Here is a 19,928-nt window from a genome sequence, read left to right as displayed (position 1 = left end):
ACTGGGGGCAGCAGAAGGGGCGCTCCCCGGTGTGCAGCCGCCGATGCTCTGCCAGGCTGGAGCTCCCCCAGAAGCTCTTGCCGCAGTCAGTGCAGCAGAAAGGGCACTCACCGGTGCGGACCCGCTGGTGCGTGGCCAGCACTGGGCAGGAGGCGAAGCTCTTGCTGCACCAGGCGCAGGGGAAGGGGGGCAGGCCGGCCTGGGCGCTCTGGTGCTTGGCCAGCACGGAGCTGTAGGTGAAGCTCTCCCCGCCCTGTCCACAGCAGTAGGGCCGCTCCCTGGTGTGAATGCGCCGGAGCGCTGCCAGCGTGGAGCCGTGGTTGAAGCGCTTGCCGCAGGTGGCGCCCTGGTAGGGACGCTCCCCCGTCTGCACACGGCAGACGGCACACGTATCCCTAGTTGGGAGGGGCAGACTAAGAGACCAGAGCAGACAGACACACTGGAGCAGGAGCCCAGGTATGTCCCTCTTCAGGAGCCCCAGGGGAGAGATGCTGCCCCACCCCCTTGGCCCTTATGCTCAAGGGGACAAGTCCCACAAGAGAGAACTTCCCCTCCCAGCTCCCTCTGAGACCTAACATGCTCATTGCACCAATGAGTGCGACAGCTCCCATGGCAGGGGGGAGGGGAGTCAGGGAGTGCCTGTTTGTGCTGAGTGGGGGCAGGGAGCTGGGGTTATGGGTCAGGGGGATGGGGAGGGACGTTAGAGGGGGATAGACTGTTATGTCTGGGCAGGGGCACAGGGTGTGGGCGCTGAGCCTAGTGGCCTGCTAGGCAAGGCTGAGAACTGAAAGCTTCTTAACGAAGCTTTGATCCCTAAGCCCTTTAGCACCCATCAACCCTTAAGCAGGGGCCGGGGCTACTCAGGAAGACCAGGGCTTTAAAAAGCCTGCTCTGAAGCGACCAGAGCAGCTAGCAAACAGGAGCGACTAACGGGAGTTTTGCGAGGAAGTTTACAGGGAGAGAGTGAGGGGGGGGGGGAGCTACATACACTTACCATTCCTTAAACTTCTTTAAACTTAAAGCCCAAACCACCCCCTGATACAAACAAAACAACAACAAAGGAACAAGCTTCAGGAATAAAAAGAGAATGCAGGCAGAAGTCCAGCAACAGAGTGGGGACTACCCAGTTTATTGCACCCAATGCAGCATGTATGATTACCTGCCCTATGGATGTGTGTGCATTCGGTGCAAGGAGCTCCTGGCCCTCAGAGACCGCGTACGGGCTCTGGAGACCAGGGTGGCTAAGCTGGAGGAGCTAAGGGAGACAGAGAGGTACATAGATGAGACTTTCTGGGACACACTAGAACGGTCCCACCCCCAGTCTGACAGCCTCTGTGCTGTGGAGGAGGATGAAAGCCTTAGGACAGGAGAACATCCAACTAGAGCAGAAGGAAATGGGACCCTCCTTCCAGATGATGTTGGGGTATCCTCTCACACTGAGGATACCTCTCTGGGGGAGGGAACTCCAGTTATTAGGAAGAGACAGGAATTAGTAATGGGCGATTCAATCATTAGAAACATAGATCGCTGGGTTTGCGATGACCAGGAGAACCGCATGGTGACTTGCCTGCCTGGTGCGAAGGTTGCGGACCTCTCAAGACATCTAGATAGGCCTATGTGTGGTGCTGGGCAGGAGCTGGTGATCATGGTACATGTAGGTACTGTGATGCAGCATGGCCAGAGGGCAGCAGGAGAGTGTTAGAAGGGAGCCTTATTCCCCGTAGAGGGAAGAAAGTTTGCTATAAATTAATTAAAGCACCTGAAGCCAGTCACATGATAAAACCCCCCTGCTTCAATCAGCCAAGAGGAGGAGTTGAAGTGGAGTGGATTGATGTGGGAGTAGAGAGCAGTTTGGAGGAGTTGAAGCAGAGTGGATTGGTTGAAGCAGAGAGCAGTTTGGAGAGAAGCAGAGGAGAGTTTGGAGAAGTGCTGCGGTGGGCTAAGAAGACCAAGACCCTGGGTACAGGGACACCTGGGTTGTGCAGAGGGAGGGCAGGAAGCCCCACAAGCTGAAGGGCAGGAGAGGGAAGTAGCCCAGGGGAAGGAACCGCTAGTTCTAGTGGTTTACTGCTATCCCTAGGGCCCCTGGGCTGGGACCTGCAGTAGATGGTGGGCCCGGGTCCCTTCCTCTCCTCTCCACTCCCCTCCTCTAGGACACTAGTGGGGCACTTAATAGGAGCAAGAAATGGTGCCCTGAACTCCCCCCCCAGAAGAGAAAGCGTGAGACCCATCGTAGTAGTGCCGGCAATCTGCCACAGTACCAATGACATAGGGAAGGATAGGAGAGAAGTCCTGGAGGCCAAATTTAGGTTGCTAGGTAAGAGATTGAAGTCCAGGACCCCCATAGTAGCATTCTCTGAGATGCTCCCAGTTCCTCGCACAGGGACAGTCAGACAGGCAGAACTGCAGGGTCTCAATGCGTGGATGAGACGATAGTGTAAGGAGGAGGAGGGGTTTAGATTTATTAGGAACTGGGGAAACGTTTGGGAAAGGGGGAGCCTGTACAGGAAGGGTGGGCTCCACGTAAACCAAAATGGAACCAGATGGTTGGCACTTAAAATGAAAAAGGTTGTAGAACAGTTTTTAAACTAAAGGCTAAGGGAAAGCTGCCAGGTTCAGAGGAGCACGTGGTTGGGACACAGACATCCCTTAGGGGAGGATGTCCCCCACACTGCAGCTGGGTGCCTGGCCAGCAGCCTCTGCGCTCTCTGCTCAGCCTTTACAGCTGGGCGGTGGGAGAATGGCCAATGCTAAGGGGTGGCTATGGGGGGACTAAAGCAAGTTTTGGGGTGGCTATGGCCCCCGCAACCCTCCCCTGCCCTTGGGGAGGGGGCATCCTCCTTGTGCACAAAGAGCACAGCCAATTCGGATTCACTCCGGTGCGGTTTCTTCTCACCCGATGCCCTCGCCCGTGTGCTGCTTTCCCGCAGGCACTTGAGGAGTGCGTGGGAATTGCAGGTTTTCTTGTAATGGGGAAACCCAGGCCCTGGTTCCCGCAGGAAAGCACCACGTGGGTGAGGGCATCACAGCCTGGGAAGAGAAGGAGCCCACAGGTCTCTGCAAAATTGGAGGGGGGAATCAGTGGTCCAGACTTTCCATACATCCAGGTCTATGCTAAAAACTTAAGTTGACCTATGTTAGCTCCCAGCTGGCCTGCCCGCTGGGGTCTCAGCGCCCTGCTCCCAGTCAGGCCCTGCTGCCCCTCTGGTTCTCCACTCCCAGCCAGGTTGTCGCTCGGGCTACCCGCAAGGAGCCTGGGTACCACCTGCACTCTCGGCTCCGTTTCCTGCTGGGAGCCCATCTTCACTGAGGCTCCCTGCTGGGAGCATGGCTGGCCCCCGGACTCTTGGCTGCACGCTCCCCACCGGGAACCCAGCAGCAGCCCCGACTCCGGACACAGAGCTCCCCGCCCAGAGTAAAAAATCCCCAAAAGAACATAAATGTCCTCAGAGGCAGCTATTCCATGATAGTTATTCCATTCAATTTCCCAATTCATTGATTATAAGGACAGAAGGGACCACTGTCATCTTCTAGTCTGAGCTGAATAAATTTAAACCTGGTTTGTATTGTTTTAGTTTGCACTTGCAATGGCTGGCCTAGATGCAGCTTAAGTACCGATTTAAGTATTGTGGGAAGGGATGCAATCTACACTAGTGTAGCTAAAGCGGGTACAATGCTTGGTGTGGATACAGTTATACTGGTATAAAGGTGCCTTACACTGGTTTATGGTATTCCCAGTTTAAACACTTTTATAACAGTACAGCAGCATCCTCACTCAGGGGTGGGCGGGAATTGTACTGTTTTCACCATAGCAGTATAGTAATGATAATGTCTATCTGTTGACAAAGCCTGAGAGGTGCAAGCTAACCCCATGTAGCCAGACTGAAAGCTGACAGCAGCGTCCATGCACATGGACTTGTCTTCACTAGGGTTTTTTTTAAATTGTCTGTTTTTTCACCTTGAGTTAATTGGTTGCCAGTTAAGTCGAGGCCATTAATCCCACTTTGGACCCAATGCTGAAAAATGTTTCCTCAGAATGTCCTTTTCAGTGCTTGTTTTGTGTCTCTGAATTATTATTTACGTTTAAGCCTCAGATTTTGTCATGGATATTTTTAGAAAGTCACGGACAGGTCACCGGCAATATTGAAAAATTCACGGAAGTCCATGACCTGTCCCTGACTTTTACTAAAAATATCCTTGACAAAATGGACTGGCTGGGCAGCTGCGTGTGGCTGGGAGCTCCAGGGTCCCCCTCTGCTGGGGCCTCTGAGCTGCGGGGGTCCCACTGCCTCCTGTGGTGGCCCAGAGCTGTGGGGGTTCTCCCTGCTGCCCACGGTGGGCAGCAGGCAGGAGCTGGGGGGGTGCCCCTGTGCTGCTCGCGGCAGAGGGGAGCATCGGGGGTGCCCCTGTGCTGCCCGCGGCAGAGGTGGCAGGCGACCCTGCAGCTCCCAGCCGGTGCTGGCTGAAGTCATGGAGGCCTTTGGAAGTCACGGCTTCTTTGACTTCCCTAACCTCTGTGACTCAATCGCAGCTTTATTTATGATCAATAATTACTGGGTTATTAGTGCCCCGATCCTGCCAGCAGCTTCTGCCCATGCTTAGCATTACAGCTGTGAGTATCCATCTCCCATCGAAAGCAATACCCCTTCTTGATCTCTTGCTAACCCTCAAAGAGCTCCTTCAACCTTCGTCCATACCCCCACCCACAACAACCTCAGCACCTCTACTTCTCCCCTCCCCAGGTACCCCCTTAACACTCCCTCCAGCACCCCTGGAGACTCCTAACATCCAAGAGTCTGCCCAACAGGACCCCCCCAAAACTATCCACCTATGAAAGCACGCAACTACTCCCCCAGCACCTCTCAACCCTCCCCCAACGCCATCTATCTCCAAGTAGCCACCAGCTCTCCCACAAGCACCCTGTATCCATCCAATCCCCCCTACTTAGCACCCACCTACCTTCTGGCTTCCCCAACCCCTCCCTACCACCCAGGAGCCCTAGCACCCACCTACCCTCCAGTATCTGAAGTCAGTGCTGCCCATGGAATATTTCTTTAAAATGATGCTTTATTTTATTTTCACTTTGAAGGGCAGGCTCACGGGCAGACCCACGCAGCACAGAGCTGCCCATTTCAGTTTGCCAGGGTTGTGTGTTTGTTCTTCTTCTAAACCATGTCTGATGTCTGTGAGCAATGAGTGCCGTCCCACGCACCACCTGGGCCATCAGGACACGTGGACTCTCCTGTGCTGGGCGAGGTGCGAGTTCTGGCTGAAGCCCCTCCCACGCTCGTGGTATGTGAAGGGGCGCTCGCCCGTGTGCATGCGCTGATGCCCGATGAGCTTGGAGAGAGCTCGGGTGAAGCTTTTCCCACACTGGGGGCACTTGTTGGGCCTCGCCCCGCTGTGGCTGAGGCGGCGCACCTGCAGGTGGGACCTGGAGACGAAGCTCTTCCCACATTGGTGGCAAAGATGCGGCCGGCCGGCCGGCCGTGCGGGCCCCGCGCTTGAGAAAATTGGAGCTTCCGGTGACGCTCTTGGCGGTCTCGGTGCAGGCATGGGCCATGCAGCGGTGCATGATGGAGTTGCTCTGACAGCGAAACCAGCTGCAGTCAGGGCACCAGTAGGGGTGCTCCCCCCATGTGCGGGGCCTGGTGCTTGATCAGATTGTAACCCTGGCTGAACTGCAGCCTGCAGGAACTGCACGGGCATGGCCTCTCTACAGAACGGTTCCTCAGATGCATCTGCAGGGCCGAGGTGGGGAGGAAGCTTTTACCGCATTTGGGGCAGCGGTGGCACTGCTCCCATGGGCTCAGCGGCTGTGGGGAGGGGACATGGGGCAGCGCCACCCTCTCGGGAGCTTCCTACTGCCACCACCTCAGCTCCTTGCCACCTCTCGTGGCCCTGACGCTGGCTGGAACACAAGAAAGCCAGCCGTGAGGGGCTGTCTAACTCGGCCCTATCCTAGGAACCTTCCACCATTATAATGGCCATCTTTGTAGTCTTGCCTGTGGCAAGGCATTCAGGGAAGCTTCATCCACCATGGCAGCCATTTTACGAGCCCTACCTGTGACAAGGCATGCTGGGAAATACAATCCACCATGACAGCCATCTAAACAGCCTTGTCCGTGGCAAAGCATGCTGGGAGAATATAGTATAAAAAGAAATCCCCTTTCGGCTGCCTACGAAGAAGACTGAACTGAAGCGCCCAGGGTGGAAGTCATAGTTTTGGAGTGAAATCCAGCCATTTTATACCCGGCTATCAGAGCAGGGGCAGGACTCATCAGGGAAGGGGAGCACAACTTGGATCTTCTCAGTGGGCCAGAGAAACCCACTCCTGTCCCTTATTTGACCTTCCATTCTACTTGGGTCAATCACACATAAACCCCTGAGCCCTCTGGACTCAGCCAAACAGCCTGGATTGCCCTAAACCAATGGAAAAAACATGGAATGGGGCATTCGGGAATTACAGCTGCTAGACCAATATATTTGATGCCATTCCAACCCTTCCCCCCGGCACCATTCCTGTAGTGGTATTTTTAGACTGCAGTTCTTAGGGCAGCGCTTTGCCTTCTGGTCCAGTATCTGTGCAATGTCTGGAGTGACAGGGCCCTGCAATGACACCGCATGCAAAATATCACAATAATAAGTAAATTAGCTCCAGCACAAGTTACTTTCTTTTAATGCACCTAGTGAGCCAGGGCACTGACTCTCTCTCTGAGGCTCAGTTCCCCACCTGTAAAACAACCAAAATAATCCTTCCTTTTGTATTGTCTATTTAGAGGGTAAACTCTGTGACAGGGACTGTCTCTCACTGTGTGTCTGGGCAGCGCCCAGTGCAATGGGGCCCCGATCTCAGGCACTGTATGTCTATGCAGCACCCGGGCACAGTGGGGCCCTGATCTGAAGTTAACCATACTATAATAATTTGAAGGGGATGTGGCACGCCATTTTTGTGGGGGACAGAGATTGAGCTGTTAGACACAGCTTAGAAATCCCCATCGAGTAGCTGCTTCCTGGCTTTGTGCTCAGACAGTCCCCGATACTCTCCAAACTGTGTAGAAAAATTTTCCTGCAAATTTGCCTGCCCAACCGTGGAACCAAAGCTGTTAGACTATAATTAGAGCTGAGTGAATAACTGATTTTGTAGTTCACAGGCTCAACCAAAAAATCCCCCCCACAAAAAAGTGTGTGTTAGTTTTGAACCAAAACTGCTTTTTTTTTTCCAAATTTTTTGAACAAACTGGAGAACTTGAAAAAATTTGGTTTCAGATCTACAGAAACCTTTTGGCTGGCATAACACTGATCTTTTTAAAAAGTGTTTTGTTTCAATTCAGTTGTTTTTGGGTGTTTTTCACCCTTTTCTTTTTTTTAATTGGACAAACTTCAGAAAAGTAGAAACGAAACATTTCAAAATGGTCACCTCAAAACCTTGAGAGGTTGTTTTTTTTTTTTTCAAGTGTTTCCCATGGTTTTTTTTCCAGCTGAAACTTCTAATTGAATTCAACCCAAATTCAGGAATAGTTTCGGAGCCACAAAAAATACATTTTTTAGTGAAAATTGTATTTGTCCAAAAAATGTCACCCTGATCTAGTTACAACACCCCTTGGCAGAGGGGCTGGCGCTGCTAGCTACGGAACGGCAGCTGGGGACATGACGGTCTCTCTGGAGGGACCAGCTGGGAACAGAATACGAGTGGGAGAGCTGCATCCCAGTTCTGTGTTCGGGATTATGGTGGGTCCGAGTTGATCCAATGTTTCTTACCTGTACTGTGGCACCTTTTAGGGGTGGGCAGGGGATCCGGGACCCATGGCGCCTGCCCTTGCTCCATGCAGGAGATTACATCTGGCTTGGGAATGTGGAACCCTGTGCGTGGGGGAGAGAAAGGACAGAGGTGACATGGGTGGGGTTCTCGGCACAGGGGGAGGTGTGATCCCCATGGGAGGGAAGCGATGTCTGGGACCCACTGGAAATGGTGGGAAGGGTGACCCCTGCTGGAGAGCCTGAGATCAGGGAAGCCATGTTCTCAGGGAGGCTGTGGGTGTGTAGCGGCAGCAGGGAGTGGGCAGGGTAGTGCCTCCTTTCTCCCCTACCCCGACGGCAGCCTGGCCAAGGGCCGGTACCAGAGCCCATCCCCAAGAACAAGGACAGGCAGATGTGGCAGCCCCCAGGAAGGGATTTACACCAGGCAGGTCCATTCCTGGATCTCCTTTTAGATAGGAAGTGACAGCGTCTCTGTGACAGGCGCTGCACACTAGGCACCAGGGGGCTGACCCCATAGAAATAAAGGGAATCAAAGAATGTGCTCATCCAGCCCGGCCTCCTGCCTAACCCAGCCAGAGAATCTCTCCCAGCGATTCCTGCCTCTGGCTCAGTAAACTCCTGGCTGAGCTGGAGCGGGGCTTTGGGACAGAGACGCCCCATCTCCACTGACAGACTCCCAGTGAGGGAGAATCCACCCTGTCCTGAGGGAGCTCTCCCAATGTTCATTCCCCTCCCAGATAAACACTGGTCCCCAATTCCCAGCCAGAATTCATCTCCCATCTGCTCCCAGTCAGACCCTGCCTTTGTCTGGATGTTAAAGAGCCCTCTCTTCCCAGCAGTCCCCTCCCTGTGTGGGTGCTTACAGGCTAGGATCACATCACCTCTTAACTCCTCTGGGACAAACTAAAACATACCGAGCTCCTTCAGATTCTCCCTGGGCTGCTGGCTTTCCGGGGCCGAATCCCAGGCACCAGGAGCTGGCCCAGACCTTCCCCCGAGACACACAGCCCCTTACCGAGCGACTGGAGGCTCCAATAGTTCTCCAGCATGACGTCCCTGTACAGCTCCCTCTGCTCCTCATCCAGCAGCTCCCACTCCGCCTCCGTGAAGGTCACAGCCACGTCCTCAAACTGCACCGGCCCCTGCAGTGCCCGGGACTCTCCTCTCAGTGCTGGCTGCTCCAGGGACCCTTGCCCCTCCTCCGTCGCGGGTGGGGGAGAGGAGTTGAGCTCAGGCAGCAGCGCTGGAAATGCTGACGGAAGGAAACAGAGCTGGGTATGGCTCAGCTGGAGGCTGACGAGGGCGAGCGACGGCCCCGGCGCCCAGGACTCCACTCTGCAGCGAGGGCAGAATCCAGGGTGGCTGGGGACAAGGAGGGGCTGTGAGAGGATGGGGCCACATAGGGGTAGTTGGGAGGGAAGGCAGGGCAGATGCAGATGCAGCCTGGGATAACGGGCCGGTAGTGGGGTGGGACTCAGGACGCCTGGATTCAATTCCTGGCTCCACCACCATGGAGCTGCTGTGTGACCCTGGGTATGTCACTGCGCCTCTGTTTCCCCTCCCAACTTTTGTCTGTTTAGACATGAATTTTTCAGGGCAGGGACTGTGTCTGTGCAGTGCCTGGCAAGACGGGGCCCCAATCTTGGTCGTATGTGTCCATGCAATGCCTGGCACAACAAGGTCCCCAGTCACTGTGTGTCTGTGCCGTGCCTAACATGACGGGGCCCTGATCCTGTTGGGGGTGCTGCTATAACTCAGCCAAAGGAGGAGACTCCCTGCTCAGGGGTGGGGCATGGGGCTGATCAGTTACATCCCCTCCCTGTACTGACACCAGCAGAGCACTGAATTGTCCACAATGTGGCCACAGCATTGCGGCCTGCCCGAACCGGCCTGTGCCCTCCATATGCCCAACTCTGGTCACTCCCCTCCCTGTCCCTTGTCAGCCCCCCGCATTCTGCCCCATACCTATTTCCTGGAGGGGCTGGGGCGCCTCTCTGGGGACATGTGGTGCATTGTTCTGGGGTCCTGGAGGTTCACCCTGTCCTGCATCCTGGGATACACACTCAGGATGGGGCTGCAGCCATTTCAGCTGGAAGCCAGGATATTCCCATAATGCCCCAGAGGATGCCATCTTCTCTGAGTTCTCTTCCTTGACGTTCACACCCACCACGACCTGGGAAAGGGCCAAACATGTCAACGTGGAGCTGGAGCTTGGCACCCTCTAGGAAGAGTTGGGTCTGAGAGGGGAGATGGCAGGGAATATCCCACTGAGATATGGAGGGGACACAGACCCCAGGGCCAGCAGGGGGCGCTGCAGGGGCTCATGGGAGAGAGAGCCCAATAGTCCTGGCTTGAGCCAGTCTGTGTCTATCAAAGCTTCCCCCAGACACAGCTCTGCCCATGCCCCTCATTCCCGATCTGCAGCCATCCTGCTATCCCAACCCCGGACACAAATGGATTGAGCTAACTCTAGAATAAGAGTGTCCACACGTAGACTTAATCAATAGTTAATCCGTTTTATGTTCACCCACACATCCCCCACGTATACCACCTTATTCTGGATTATTTACGTCTAGGCAAGCCCTAACCTCTCACTCAACGGCATTTTTTGCAGCCATTAAATCATTTTTGGAGCTCTTCTCTGCACCCTCTCCAATTTTTTCAATACCCTTTTTAAAAACACTGACACCAGAACTGGCTGCAACATCCCAGTATCAGTCTCACCAATGCCATATACACAGGTGAAACATCCAAGGGTCGCATAAACCCTTTTTGCCACAGCATCACACTGGGAGCTCTTGTTGAGTTGCTCATCCACTGACCCATAAATCCTTTTCCAAGGCACTGCTTTCCAGGATACAGTTCCTCATTCTGGGGCAAGGCCTGCCTTCCTTGTTCCTAGATGTATAACTTTGCATTTGGCTCGATTGAAATCCAGGTCGCTCTGTATAACTATTCTGTCCTCATTATTTATCACTCACCAATCTTTGGGACACCTGCATATTTTGTCAGCCGTGATTTTGTATTTACTTCCAGATCATTAATGAAATGAAAGCGCTGGACCAATGCCTGCAGAACCCCACGAGGAACACCGTCATTCAGTAAGGATTCTCCATTAATGACTGAGATCTATCAGTCAGCCAGTTTTTAATCCACTTAGTGTGTAATTTACGGATATGGTATAGACTGAATTTTACGTCAGAACGTTGGACGTCACAAAATCAAATACCTCTTACCGAAGTCTACGTCTATTACATCTACGCAGTTAGCTTTTTTAACCAAACTTGCCACCTCATTAAAGAATGAAATCAGATCTGACAAGACCCATTTTCAATTAAAAAACCATGATGACTTGCCTTAGCTATAATCCCGTCCTTTAATGCTTTATCTGACATTATTTTCCATTCCATTATTCTGCCTAGGATTGACGTCAGGGTAACCCAGGTTGTCCAACTTGCCCTTTTTAAATATTGGCAGGACATTAGCTCTCTTGCAGTCTTCTGGGTTTTCCCCAGTATTCCAAGACGTATTAAAAATGAACAGCAGCAGGCCACAGATCTCCTCACTCACCTGTTTCAGGACTTCTGAGTGTAAGATATCTGGGCCTGCTGACTTTTAAAAGTTTATTCCTACTCATTTTTTTTTTAACGTCCTCCTTGGTTACTAAAAGTCTAGAAAGTATTCCAGCATTGTCATACGATCAGGGTTGCCAACTTTCCAACTGTTAAAAACCGGACACCCCTGCCCCACACCCGATGCTCCACCTCTTCCATGAGGCTCCGCCCCCTACCCCGCCTCTTCCCCCTTGCTCCTCTCCCCCTCCCACCCTCCATCACTCACTCTGCCCCTCCACCCCCCGGGACTCACCTGCCACCCGCAGAGCTGGGCTGGGAGAAGCTCATGTGGAGCCTGCCTGTCTGCCCAATCGGGGGACAGCGGCTGGGCTCTGGCTCAGAAAAAAAAGCATAGTTAGCACCCGCAGAGCCTTTTAACACTCCCCTTTCCCATTCTCTCTCTTCAATGTCCCACTGTACTGAGCTTTTCCTGATTTCACTAAGGCTACACTACACTACCACGTATGTCAGCAAAACTTATGTTGCTCAAGGGTGTGGAAAAAAAACACCCCCCCGAGTGACATAAGTTTCACTGGCACGAGTGGTAGAGTGCTTTATGTTGGCGGGAGAGCTCTCTCCCATCAGCACAGAGCGGCTACACAAGAGATCTTATATCTTGCATTGGTACAGCTGTGCCACTGTAACATCTCAAGTGTGGACATGACCTTAATCTCCCCACTGACCTATAATGAAATTTGGTAATATAGTACACAGGAAAATGATGGTGAGATTTTATTCTTTGATCTGATCTGTGCAATAGTATTTGCATAAACCCAAGGTAGACGTAAATGTTTCCAGGCATAACAAAAAAACATTATACGTTTACCCATTCTGTTCTATTGGAACCTAATCACTTATCAAGTCTAAAGGACGTACGCAAAACCTTTCAAACCTCACCGTCTAAAATTAGGCGCCTCAATTGAACACTTTTAAAAAGCTAAGTAGGTTTTCAGTGGTGCTGAGCACCCACAAAACCTCTGAAAACCAGGTTGCTTTTCTGCGTGTGCTTTAATATACGGTTAGGTGCCAAGTTGAACATTTTTGGACATCACCAGATGCTGTATAATCATTTCATACAACCTTTATATCTTCTTTATACTTCACGAGACATTAAAAAACAAAAACAGTGCAAGGAACTCCCTAGTACACCCCAAAGAACTTTCATGAGAATAGCAATTTAAAACCTATTTAAATTTATACTTCTGATATTTTCTTGCCGCTCCCACAAGCTCCTTAGCCGCTTCCGTCTTCAAAAATCCAGCAAACTCGGCACAGGTCATTTGATAGTTGAAGTGCACAAATAGCTTAGCTTTTGCCACGTCCACTTGGAGCCGATTCCTTTTGTCGGTCCGCAAGTTCTTCATAACCCTGAAAATGCCTTCCACAAATGTGTTGCTGGGTGGGGTAGCAAGCACGTGCTGCACAATTTTAAGTAAGTTCGGGGCCTCGCAGCGCTTAAAGAATTCTACCCACACCTCGGAGACATTGTGGGGCTCTTGTGACTGCCGACGCAGTGTCGATTCAGCAGAATTTGTCAAATTCTTTAGGGTCGGTAGCACATCATTCAACGTACACATTTCTGTAAATAGTTCATCTCCGTCCACTTGAATGCCCAAGCTTGTCGTCAAAGCACACAGTTCGTCTAGCTCAAGAGGTCTGTCCAGATTGAGGGGCGCACACAACTTATAGAAAGAGTTTTCACTGAAATCAAACCACTTTTCCAGGTACTGTACCATACGTGTGTAAGCCCGTTGGGCATCTCCAACAAATTTATTCTGCTTGTTAGGTGGTAGTTTCTTCAAGAATTGTGTCACCTTGTACCCATAGAATCCTCTTTCTTGTCGATTCTGAATCTCTCTCCTCAGCTTGTTGAATTTAGTATACAGTTCAGTTACCTGAACGTAATCACTCTCAAGAACCCTTATGGTGTTGTTAAATTGGCTCATAATGTTGTGCACGAAATAGATGTACAGCTCGGGAAGCGTAAGAGTTTCATCGTTGGACACTGCATGCTCTTGCTCAGAAAGGAAGGCCCATATTGCACGGCACACATTTTCCTCTCCTTTGCTCACAAAGTAAGATTTGAGTGCTGGCCAATTCTTCAGTAACCTGTCTACTGCAGTGAAAAGGGTCAGAAAACGTGTAGCTATATGGGGTAAGATTTCTGAATATTCTGTCCCCATGAAGTCAAAGAACTCTTTAAGTTCACTAATATTCTTTTCACTGGACGAGAATTCACTGAAAACGTTGATGACCAAGTGCTCTACATCATAAGAGAGCATTTTCAAGCCATGTTTCGCCGTATTGTGTAGTATGTGAGCACTGCAATGGCCTGGCACAAGGTTTGGTAAATCCAACATTCGTTTTAGGTGCACGAAAACAGACTTGTGTTTTCCAAAATTAACAGATGCATTGTCTGCTCCATATGCCACAATTCGATTATGTATCAGACCGGCATTTTGAAGACAACTTTTTAAGTTGTTTGCGATTGCCTCTGATGTTTCTCCTGCATCCTCAAAAAAGTCTATGATACACATGCAGCTTCCCTTATCTTTATTAAAGTAGCGGACGGCAACTGGGAATAATTTTGTGTTCCCTTTATTAGAAGCATCCATCGCTATTGAGAACGATGTTGATCCAATGTCTTGCACAGCCAATTTCAATGAATGGGGGGCTAGTACTTTCTCGATCAAAACCTCCACTTTTGTCCTTCTGCAGTGAATTTTGGAAGCTATCTTGGAATCAGTGAAAATGGAGCGGTACAGTGTACTTCCGCAATCTTGAGAACGGTAGCTGTGCTGGTGTTTAACTCCATGATATGTTAGAAGCAATTCAGCTGCGCACGTGTGTTCTTCTTCAGAGGCATCAGCCTTTACGAAGAATTTATCCATAGTACTAGACCGTACCTGTGCTCGTACTTTGATTTTGTGACCCGGTGTCTCCGCATGATGCTTGATAGCTTTTACAGAATCAAACTTAACCGTGAATTGAACACGACAAATAGAACAATACCCCGAGTCTTCACTTGCTTTCATAAGCCAATTCCGATATGCTGGGAGTTGCAACCACTTGTCTTTAAAAGAGCACAGCCTTCGAATCTTTCTCTTTTCGGGTGCTGCCATTTCACCTCGCACTAGTCTGACTGCAGCACAGTTTAGCCACCAGATAAAAGAGCGTCGACTGAGGATGCCGCGATGTTAACTACATAGCTGACCGCTGAAGCCTGCTGGCTAGGCACTTAACTCTTTGAAGGCCAGTTGCTCCCCTCTGCTTGTGGTTGCGCACTAAAAAAGTTAATTCCAAGAGTCAATCAAATATGTTGTTCTGACAGATATATATTCTAATTTCAGGTATTATTTGTTACAGGACACTAGAAGAAGATAGAAAATTGCAGTACCTGGACTTTTGGAGTCTGGTCAATACTTCTGACCAGAGACTGCCCAGGTCCCCTTAATACAGGACTATTATATTATATCATCCTCTATATTTTGTCATAAGCTATTTTTCAGTGGAGCTAAAGTTAACAGAGATGTTCTGACCAGTTTCTGCAAGGACATCTCTGCATATTTGCATCCTGGCTGGGATGATTTAGTTGGTGTTGGTCTTGCTTTGAGCAGGCGGTTGGACTAGATGACCTCCCGCGGTCCCTTCCAACCCTAATCTTCATATGATTCTATGAGCACCATTCTAGGAACAGCACTAACTGGTGCAGCTAGCACATCAAACCTAAGAGTCCCACAGTATTCTTGTCAGCAAGTTAAGAAAGTATGGGCTGGATGAATGCACTATAAGGTGGGTAGAAAGCTGGCTAGATTGTCGGGCTCAACGGGTAGTGATCAATGGCTCCATGTCTAGTTGGCAGCCGGTGTCAAGTGGAGTGCCCCAGGGGTCGGTCCTGGGGCCGGTTTTGTTCAATATCTTCATAAATGATCTGGAGGATGGTGTGGATTGCACTCTCAGCAAATTTGCGGACGATACTAAACTGGGAGGAGTAGTAGATACGCTGGAGGGGAGGGATAGGATACAGAAGGACCTAGACAAATTGGAGGATTGGGCCAAAAGAAATCTGATGAGGTTCAATAAGGATAAGTGCAGGGTCCTGCACTTAGGACGGAAGAATCCAATGCACCGCTACAGACTAGGGACCGAATGGCTAGGCAGCAGTTCTGCGGAAAAGGACCTAGGGGTGACAGTGGACGAGAAGCTGGATATGAGTCAACAGTGTGCCCTTGTTGCCAAGAAGGCCAATGGCATTTTGGGATGTATAAGTAGGGGCATAGCGAGCAGATCGAGGGACGTGATCGTCCCCCTCTATTCGACATTGGTGAGGCCTCATCTGGAGTACTGTGTCCAGTTTTGGGCCCCACACTACAAGAAGGATGTGGATAAATTGGAGAGAGTCCAGCGAAGGGCAACAAAAATGATTAGGGGTCTAGAACACATGACTTATGAGGAGAGGCTGAGGGAGCTGGGATTGTTTAGTCTGCGGAAGAGAAGAATGAGGGGGGATTTGATAGCTGCTTTCAACTACCTGAAAGGGGGTTCCAAAGAGGATGGCTCTAGACTGTTCTCAATGGTAGCAGATGACAGAACGAGGAGTAATGGTCTCAAGTTGCAGTGGGGGAGGTTTAGATTGGATATTAGGAAAAACTTTTTCACTAAGAGGGTGGTGAAACACTGGAATGCGTTGCCTAGGGAGGTGGTGGAATCTCCTTCCTTGGAAGTTTTTAAGGTCAGGCTTGACAAAGCCCTGGCTGGGATGATTTAACTGGGAATTGGTCCTGCTTCGAGCAGGGGGTTGGACTAGATGACCTTCAGGGGTCCCTTCCAACCCTGATATTCTGTGATTCTATGATTCTAAGACTGCATGCTTACGGTGTCACCGTTTTTCATGTTTGGTAGAGTATTATTAAGCAGTGACAAACTGATGTGAAAACTATAAGATAACAATATAATTTACATTTGAAACCAGCTGCTCTCCAGATTAACAAAACAAGACACTACCATGTTGATATATTAAGTCGACTGTATTAAGATAATATATTCTGAAATTTGTTTTAACCTTTCAAACAATAAAAAACGCACCCAGAAGAGAGAATGCAAAGAATTTAGTTCATAATCCAACACCACATCCCCATCACAGACAATGTTTATATTTACAAATCAGTTACCTGGCATTCCTTAGAGTACACAGTTCTGTCATAAAGGTGGTTCTCAGGGATCATCTTCATTTTTCTGGACTACATTGACTCTTAACACACGGCATCCGTTGTTCAAACCTTTGCTGAGTGTTGTGTCAGAGAAATCAATCGTGGCACAGTGGGGTGGAGGACAGTCCCCAGAGCAAGGGGCCGGGGTGGGGACAATCAGGGCACAGCGGGGTGTGTGGGGGGTGGGGTCGGTCCTCAGAGTGAGGGTCTGGGGCTAGGGTTGCCAACTTTCTACTTCCCCTCCCCAGACCCCATTCCACCTCTTCCCTGAGGCCCCGCTTCTTCCCCAAGCCTGCCCCCCTCATTCCTTCCCCCCCCCTCCGTTGCTTGCCCCCCTCCCCCACTCACCTGCCACCTGCAGAGCCAGGCTGGGAGGAGCTGATAGGAAGCCTGGCTGCCCAATCAGGGCACAGCAGTGGGGCTCTGGCTCAGAAAAGTCGGTCCCCAGAGTAAGGAGCCAGGGCAACTGGGGTGCAGCAGGGCAGGGGGGCGGTCGGTCGGTCCCCGGAGCAAGGGGCTGAGGCAGGGGCAATGGCTGAGGGAAAGGCAGACAAGATCCCCTTCTGGGCAGCCCCAGTATCCAACCTACTTCAGTCAGCTGGAGGCTGGAACCACTTCTCTCCGTCAACAGCTGAGCAGCTCCCCCAGGTAGCAGCAGCTGCTGCTCTTGCCACCCTCTGCGGGAGAGGCTGCCTGCGGTTACACCGATAACCGGACGTTGAGTGTCCGGTCCCCTTTTCGACTGGACAAAACGGGACCCCTGGCAGTTCTACATACCGTACAATTACAATACTCCCTGGAGCGTCTTTCCAAGGGCAGAGCAGAAATGCCCATTGAGCCCTTCTGCCTTCGCTGCACCATCATCATTCACAATTTCCCCATCTCCAGCCAGCGCCCTGCTTTGCTTCCCCATAGACTGAGCCCCCTGCCCCGGAGCTCTCCTGCGGCCCGGACCTGGCTCAGCTGGGGGGGTGTTTCCGGTTCCAGCCCCGGTTGGGCTCCGAGCCCCACGCCCGGCCCTGCAGCCCCCGATTTCCCGCCTCTGCGGCTGTTTCTTCTCCTGCGCTCACAGGGGGACTCGCCCCCGTACGCCCAAGCCAGCCCCGGAGGGACCCAGGTGTCCGGGGGGGGGGGGCGGGGAGGGGTTGGCACAGGAAGGTCCCTCCATTTTCCGTCCCTCTGTAAACACGGCCTGCTTTCCCCAGGCACCGAAAGATTTAGGCGCCTCCTCCAAGCTTTTTAACCCTTCAGCTTCCCGATTTGGGGAAAGTGTGCGCCATTGCACCATTGCGGGGGGTTTGCTGGAATCCCCAGCTCCTGGAGTCACGCGATCACGGGGGACTCCCCCTGTCACCCCCAGCAAAGAGAAAGGGCGTTTTGTAGCCCTGGTGGTTGCAGAGTAAAAATGTGAACATTTCACCCATGCTGCCTGCAAATATACACCATATTTCCCAAAGGGAAAATAGGACACCGTGTGGGGCTAGTCCTCCCCCTCCCCCAGTGCAGGGCTGGCCCGAGCCCTGCCTGCCCCTTGCCCAAACCCCTGCATGGGGCTGGCATGGCCACTTGCATGGGTGGCGGGTGAAATTTCTCCTGGGGTAGGCTCCCTGTCCCCTGGCTTTTTCCACCGTTGGCCGCACCCACACTCCTCACCGCCCCCACCTGCACCACTTGCTGTGTCCCTCCTCTTCTCCACCCCTCTCCCCTGTGGGCACCAGGGGCATTTGTCCCATTTGCTCTTGATGATCAAGTTGGCAAGAGCAAATGGGACAAATGCCCTCTTTTGCCGGAGAAGTTGGGACAGCCAGGACAAGGCTTAAAAAACAGACTGTCCCAGTCAAAAAAGTGACATATGGTCACCCTATGTAGATACTGTGAAACCAGCAGGTACGGCTGGGAGGGGGACATTATCCCCAGTGCCTCTATTGTTGCCTGGAGTAGCAGCATGGCCAACTCTCTCAATACGATAGGATGTTTTCCTCAAAGTCCCAGCTCCTGGAATCCCGTGATGACAAGAGACGCTGCTTTTTGGAAAAATCAGCTTCTACCAGTGCTGTCTTGGGGTGGCAGGGAGGGGAAAGGGACGGTTTAGTTTGCCCCGGAGAGCCCCTATTTGAGAGGGCATCCAAACCGAGTGGCATTGCGTCCTGGCACAGGAGGTCACAGTGCTGTCCAGGTTTTGCCCAGCTGCCCCTCGTTCACGACACAGCCCCAGCCCCACAGGATGGGAGCCACCACTGCAGGATGAGCGCAGAACAGGCTTGCTCCCAAGCCACCCCTCCTCTGGGGCCTCCCTTCAGAGTTCTTCCTATCTCCCCAAAAACCTTTGTGCAGCCCTTGTTTCTAGCTCTCCTGATTGGGGAGAAAAGCTTGGAAACATGACCTGAGTGTGGAAGCCTCAACACTCAGAAACCATAGGCCACAGAAACACCCCACACTTCTTGTTTTTAAGATAATTGCATAATTTGGTGGGGGGCCTGAACGCCTGATTGTTCAGTGTTGGGACTGGCCAGGCCGCCAAAAGGTCCTTGAAAACTGATTTGTCTCTGTGGAACCCCATTCCTTTCTCCTAGAATATCCAGAATGTTCTTTCCTACAGGGGACAGGATTTTCCACTACATACTCAGACTGTGAACGCTTTGGGACAGACACCTGCTCTTTGTGTTTGTAGTGAGCCTAGCCCTGAACCACACCTACGGCCTCTAAACCTACTGCAATACCAATAAATATTAATAATAAGACAAGGACTGGCTGGAAAATACCAATTTTTTTCACAAGAAATTTAAAAAAAAAGTCAAAATTTCCAGCCATTCCCTCCCCTTCCCGCCCAGTTTTTCAATGCAAACCCCCAAACCTTTTCATTTTTGGAAACCACATTGTGTCGGGTTTTTTTATTTGAAACTGAATATCAAAAAATTTTACCCAACAGTCTTATTACTGGGCACTGAAATTTTCTACCTTTAAAAAAAAATTACTGAAAACTGAAGAGACTTTCCATTTCAAACAGCAATTAATTAACTAGTTTAAAAATCAGTTTTCATTAAAATTTTTGATTACAAATTCCAGTTTTGGGGTATCTGGCCCCATTGATGCCAATGGAGCTATGGATGATTGACACCAGCTGGGGATTTGGCCTCATTGGTTCCAAAGGAGTGATGGCCAATTCACACCCAGTCGGCATCTGGCCCACTGACATCAATAGCGCTACAGCTGATCTGGCCCATTGGCTCCAGTGGAATAACAGCTGATTCACACCAGCAAGGGTTGTGGTTGTGTCTTGGCACTAATAATCCCCGTTCAGGGAGACACCCTCTGCCCTTCTTGGCGCCTGCTGCCCCATGCC

The 19,928-nt window shown here is 51.3% G+C and overlaps 1 protein-coding gene across 3 annotated transcripts; it reads right to left on the bottom strand.

Moving 5' to 3' along the window:
- Window positions 1-5,049: 5,049 nt before the first annotated feature.
- LOC144267016 (uncharacterized) lies at window positions 5,050-17,705 on the bottom strand. 3 transcript variants are annotated; one of them, XM_077820633.1, is made up of 8 exons: window positions 16,934-17,705; window positions 16,547-16,659; window positions 12,576-14,659; window positions 11,629-11,707; window positions 9,727-9,934; window positions 8,777-9,013; window positions 7,762-7,863; window positions 5,050-6,609 (listed from the first exon to the last, which is right to left on the bottom strand). In XM_077820633.1, exons 3-8 carry the CDS (start codon window positions 14,495-14,497, stop codon window positions 6,551-6,553), a joined length of 2,607 nt encoding a protein of 868 aa, XP_077676759.1. In that variant the 5' UTR covers window positions 14,498-14,659; window positions 16,547-16,659; window positions 16,934-17,705; the 3' UTR covers window positions 5,050-6,550. The 3 variants fall into 3 exon arrangements, with proteins under 3 accessions (XP_077676759.1, XP_077676760.1, XP_077676758.1); XM_077820634.1 differs by having other exon boundaries at window positions 17,175-17,705; XM_077820632.1 differs by lacking the exon at window positions 16,934-17,705 and having other exon boundaries at window positions 16,547-16,875.
- Between the last annotated feature and the right edge of the window lie 2,223 nt (window positions 17,706-19,928).

This window comes from Eretmochelys imbricata, chromosome 6, assembly GCF_965152235.1.
Source record: "Eretmochelys imbricata isolate rEreImb1 chromosome 6, rEreImb1.hap1, whole genome shotgun sequence".
NCBI classification, from domain to species: domain Eukaryota; kingdom Metazoa; phylum Chordata; order Testudines; family Cheloniidae; genus Eretmochelys; species Eretmochelys imbricata.
The sequence above is the reverse complement of the archived record's forward strand: the minus strand, read 5'-3'. Positions and strand labels throughout refer to the sequence as shown.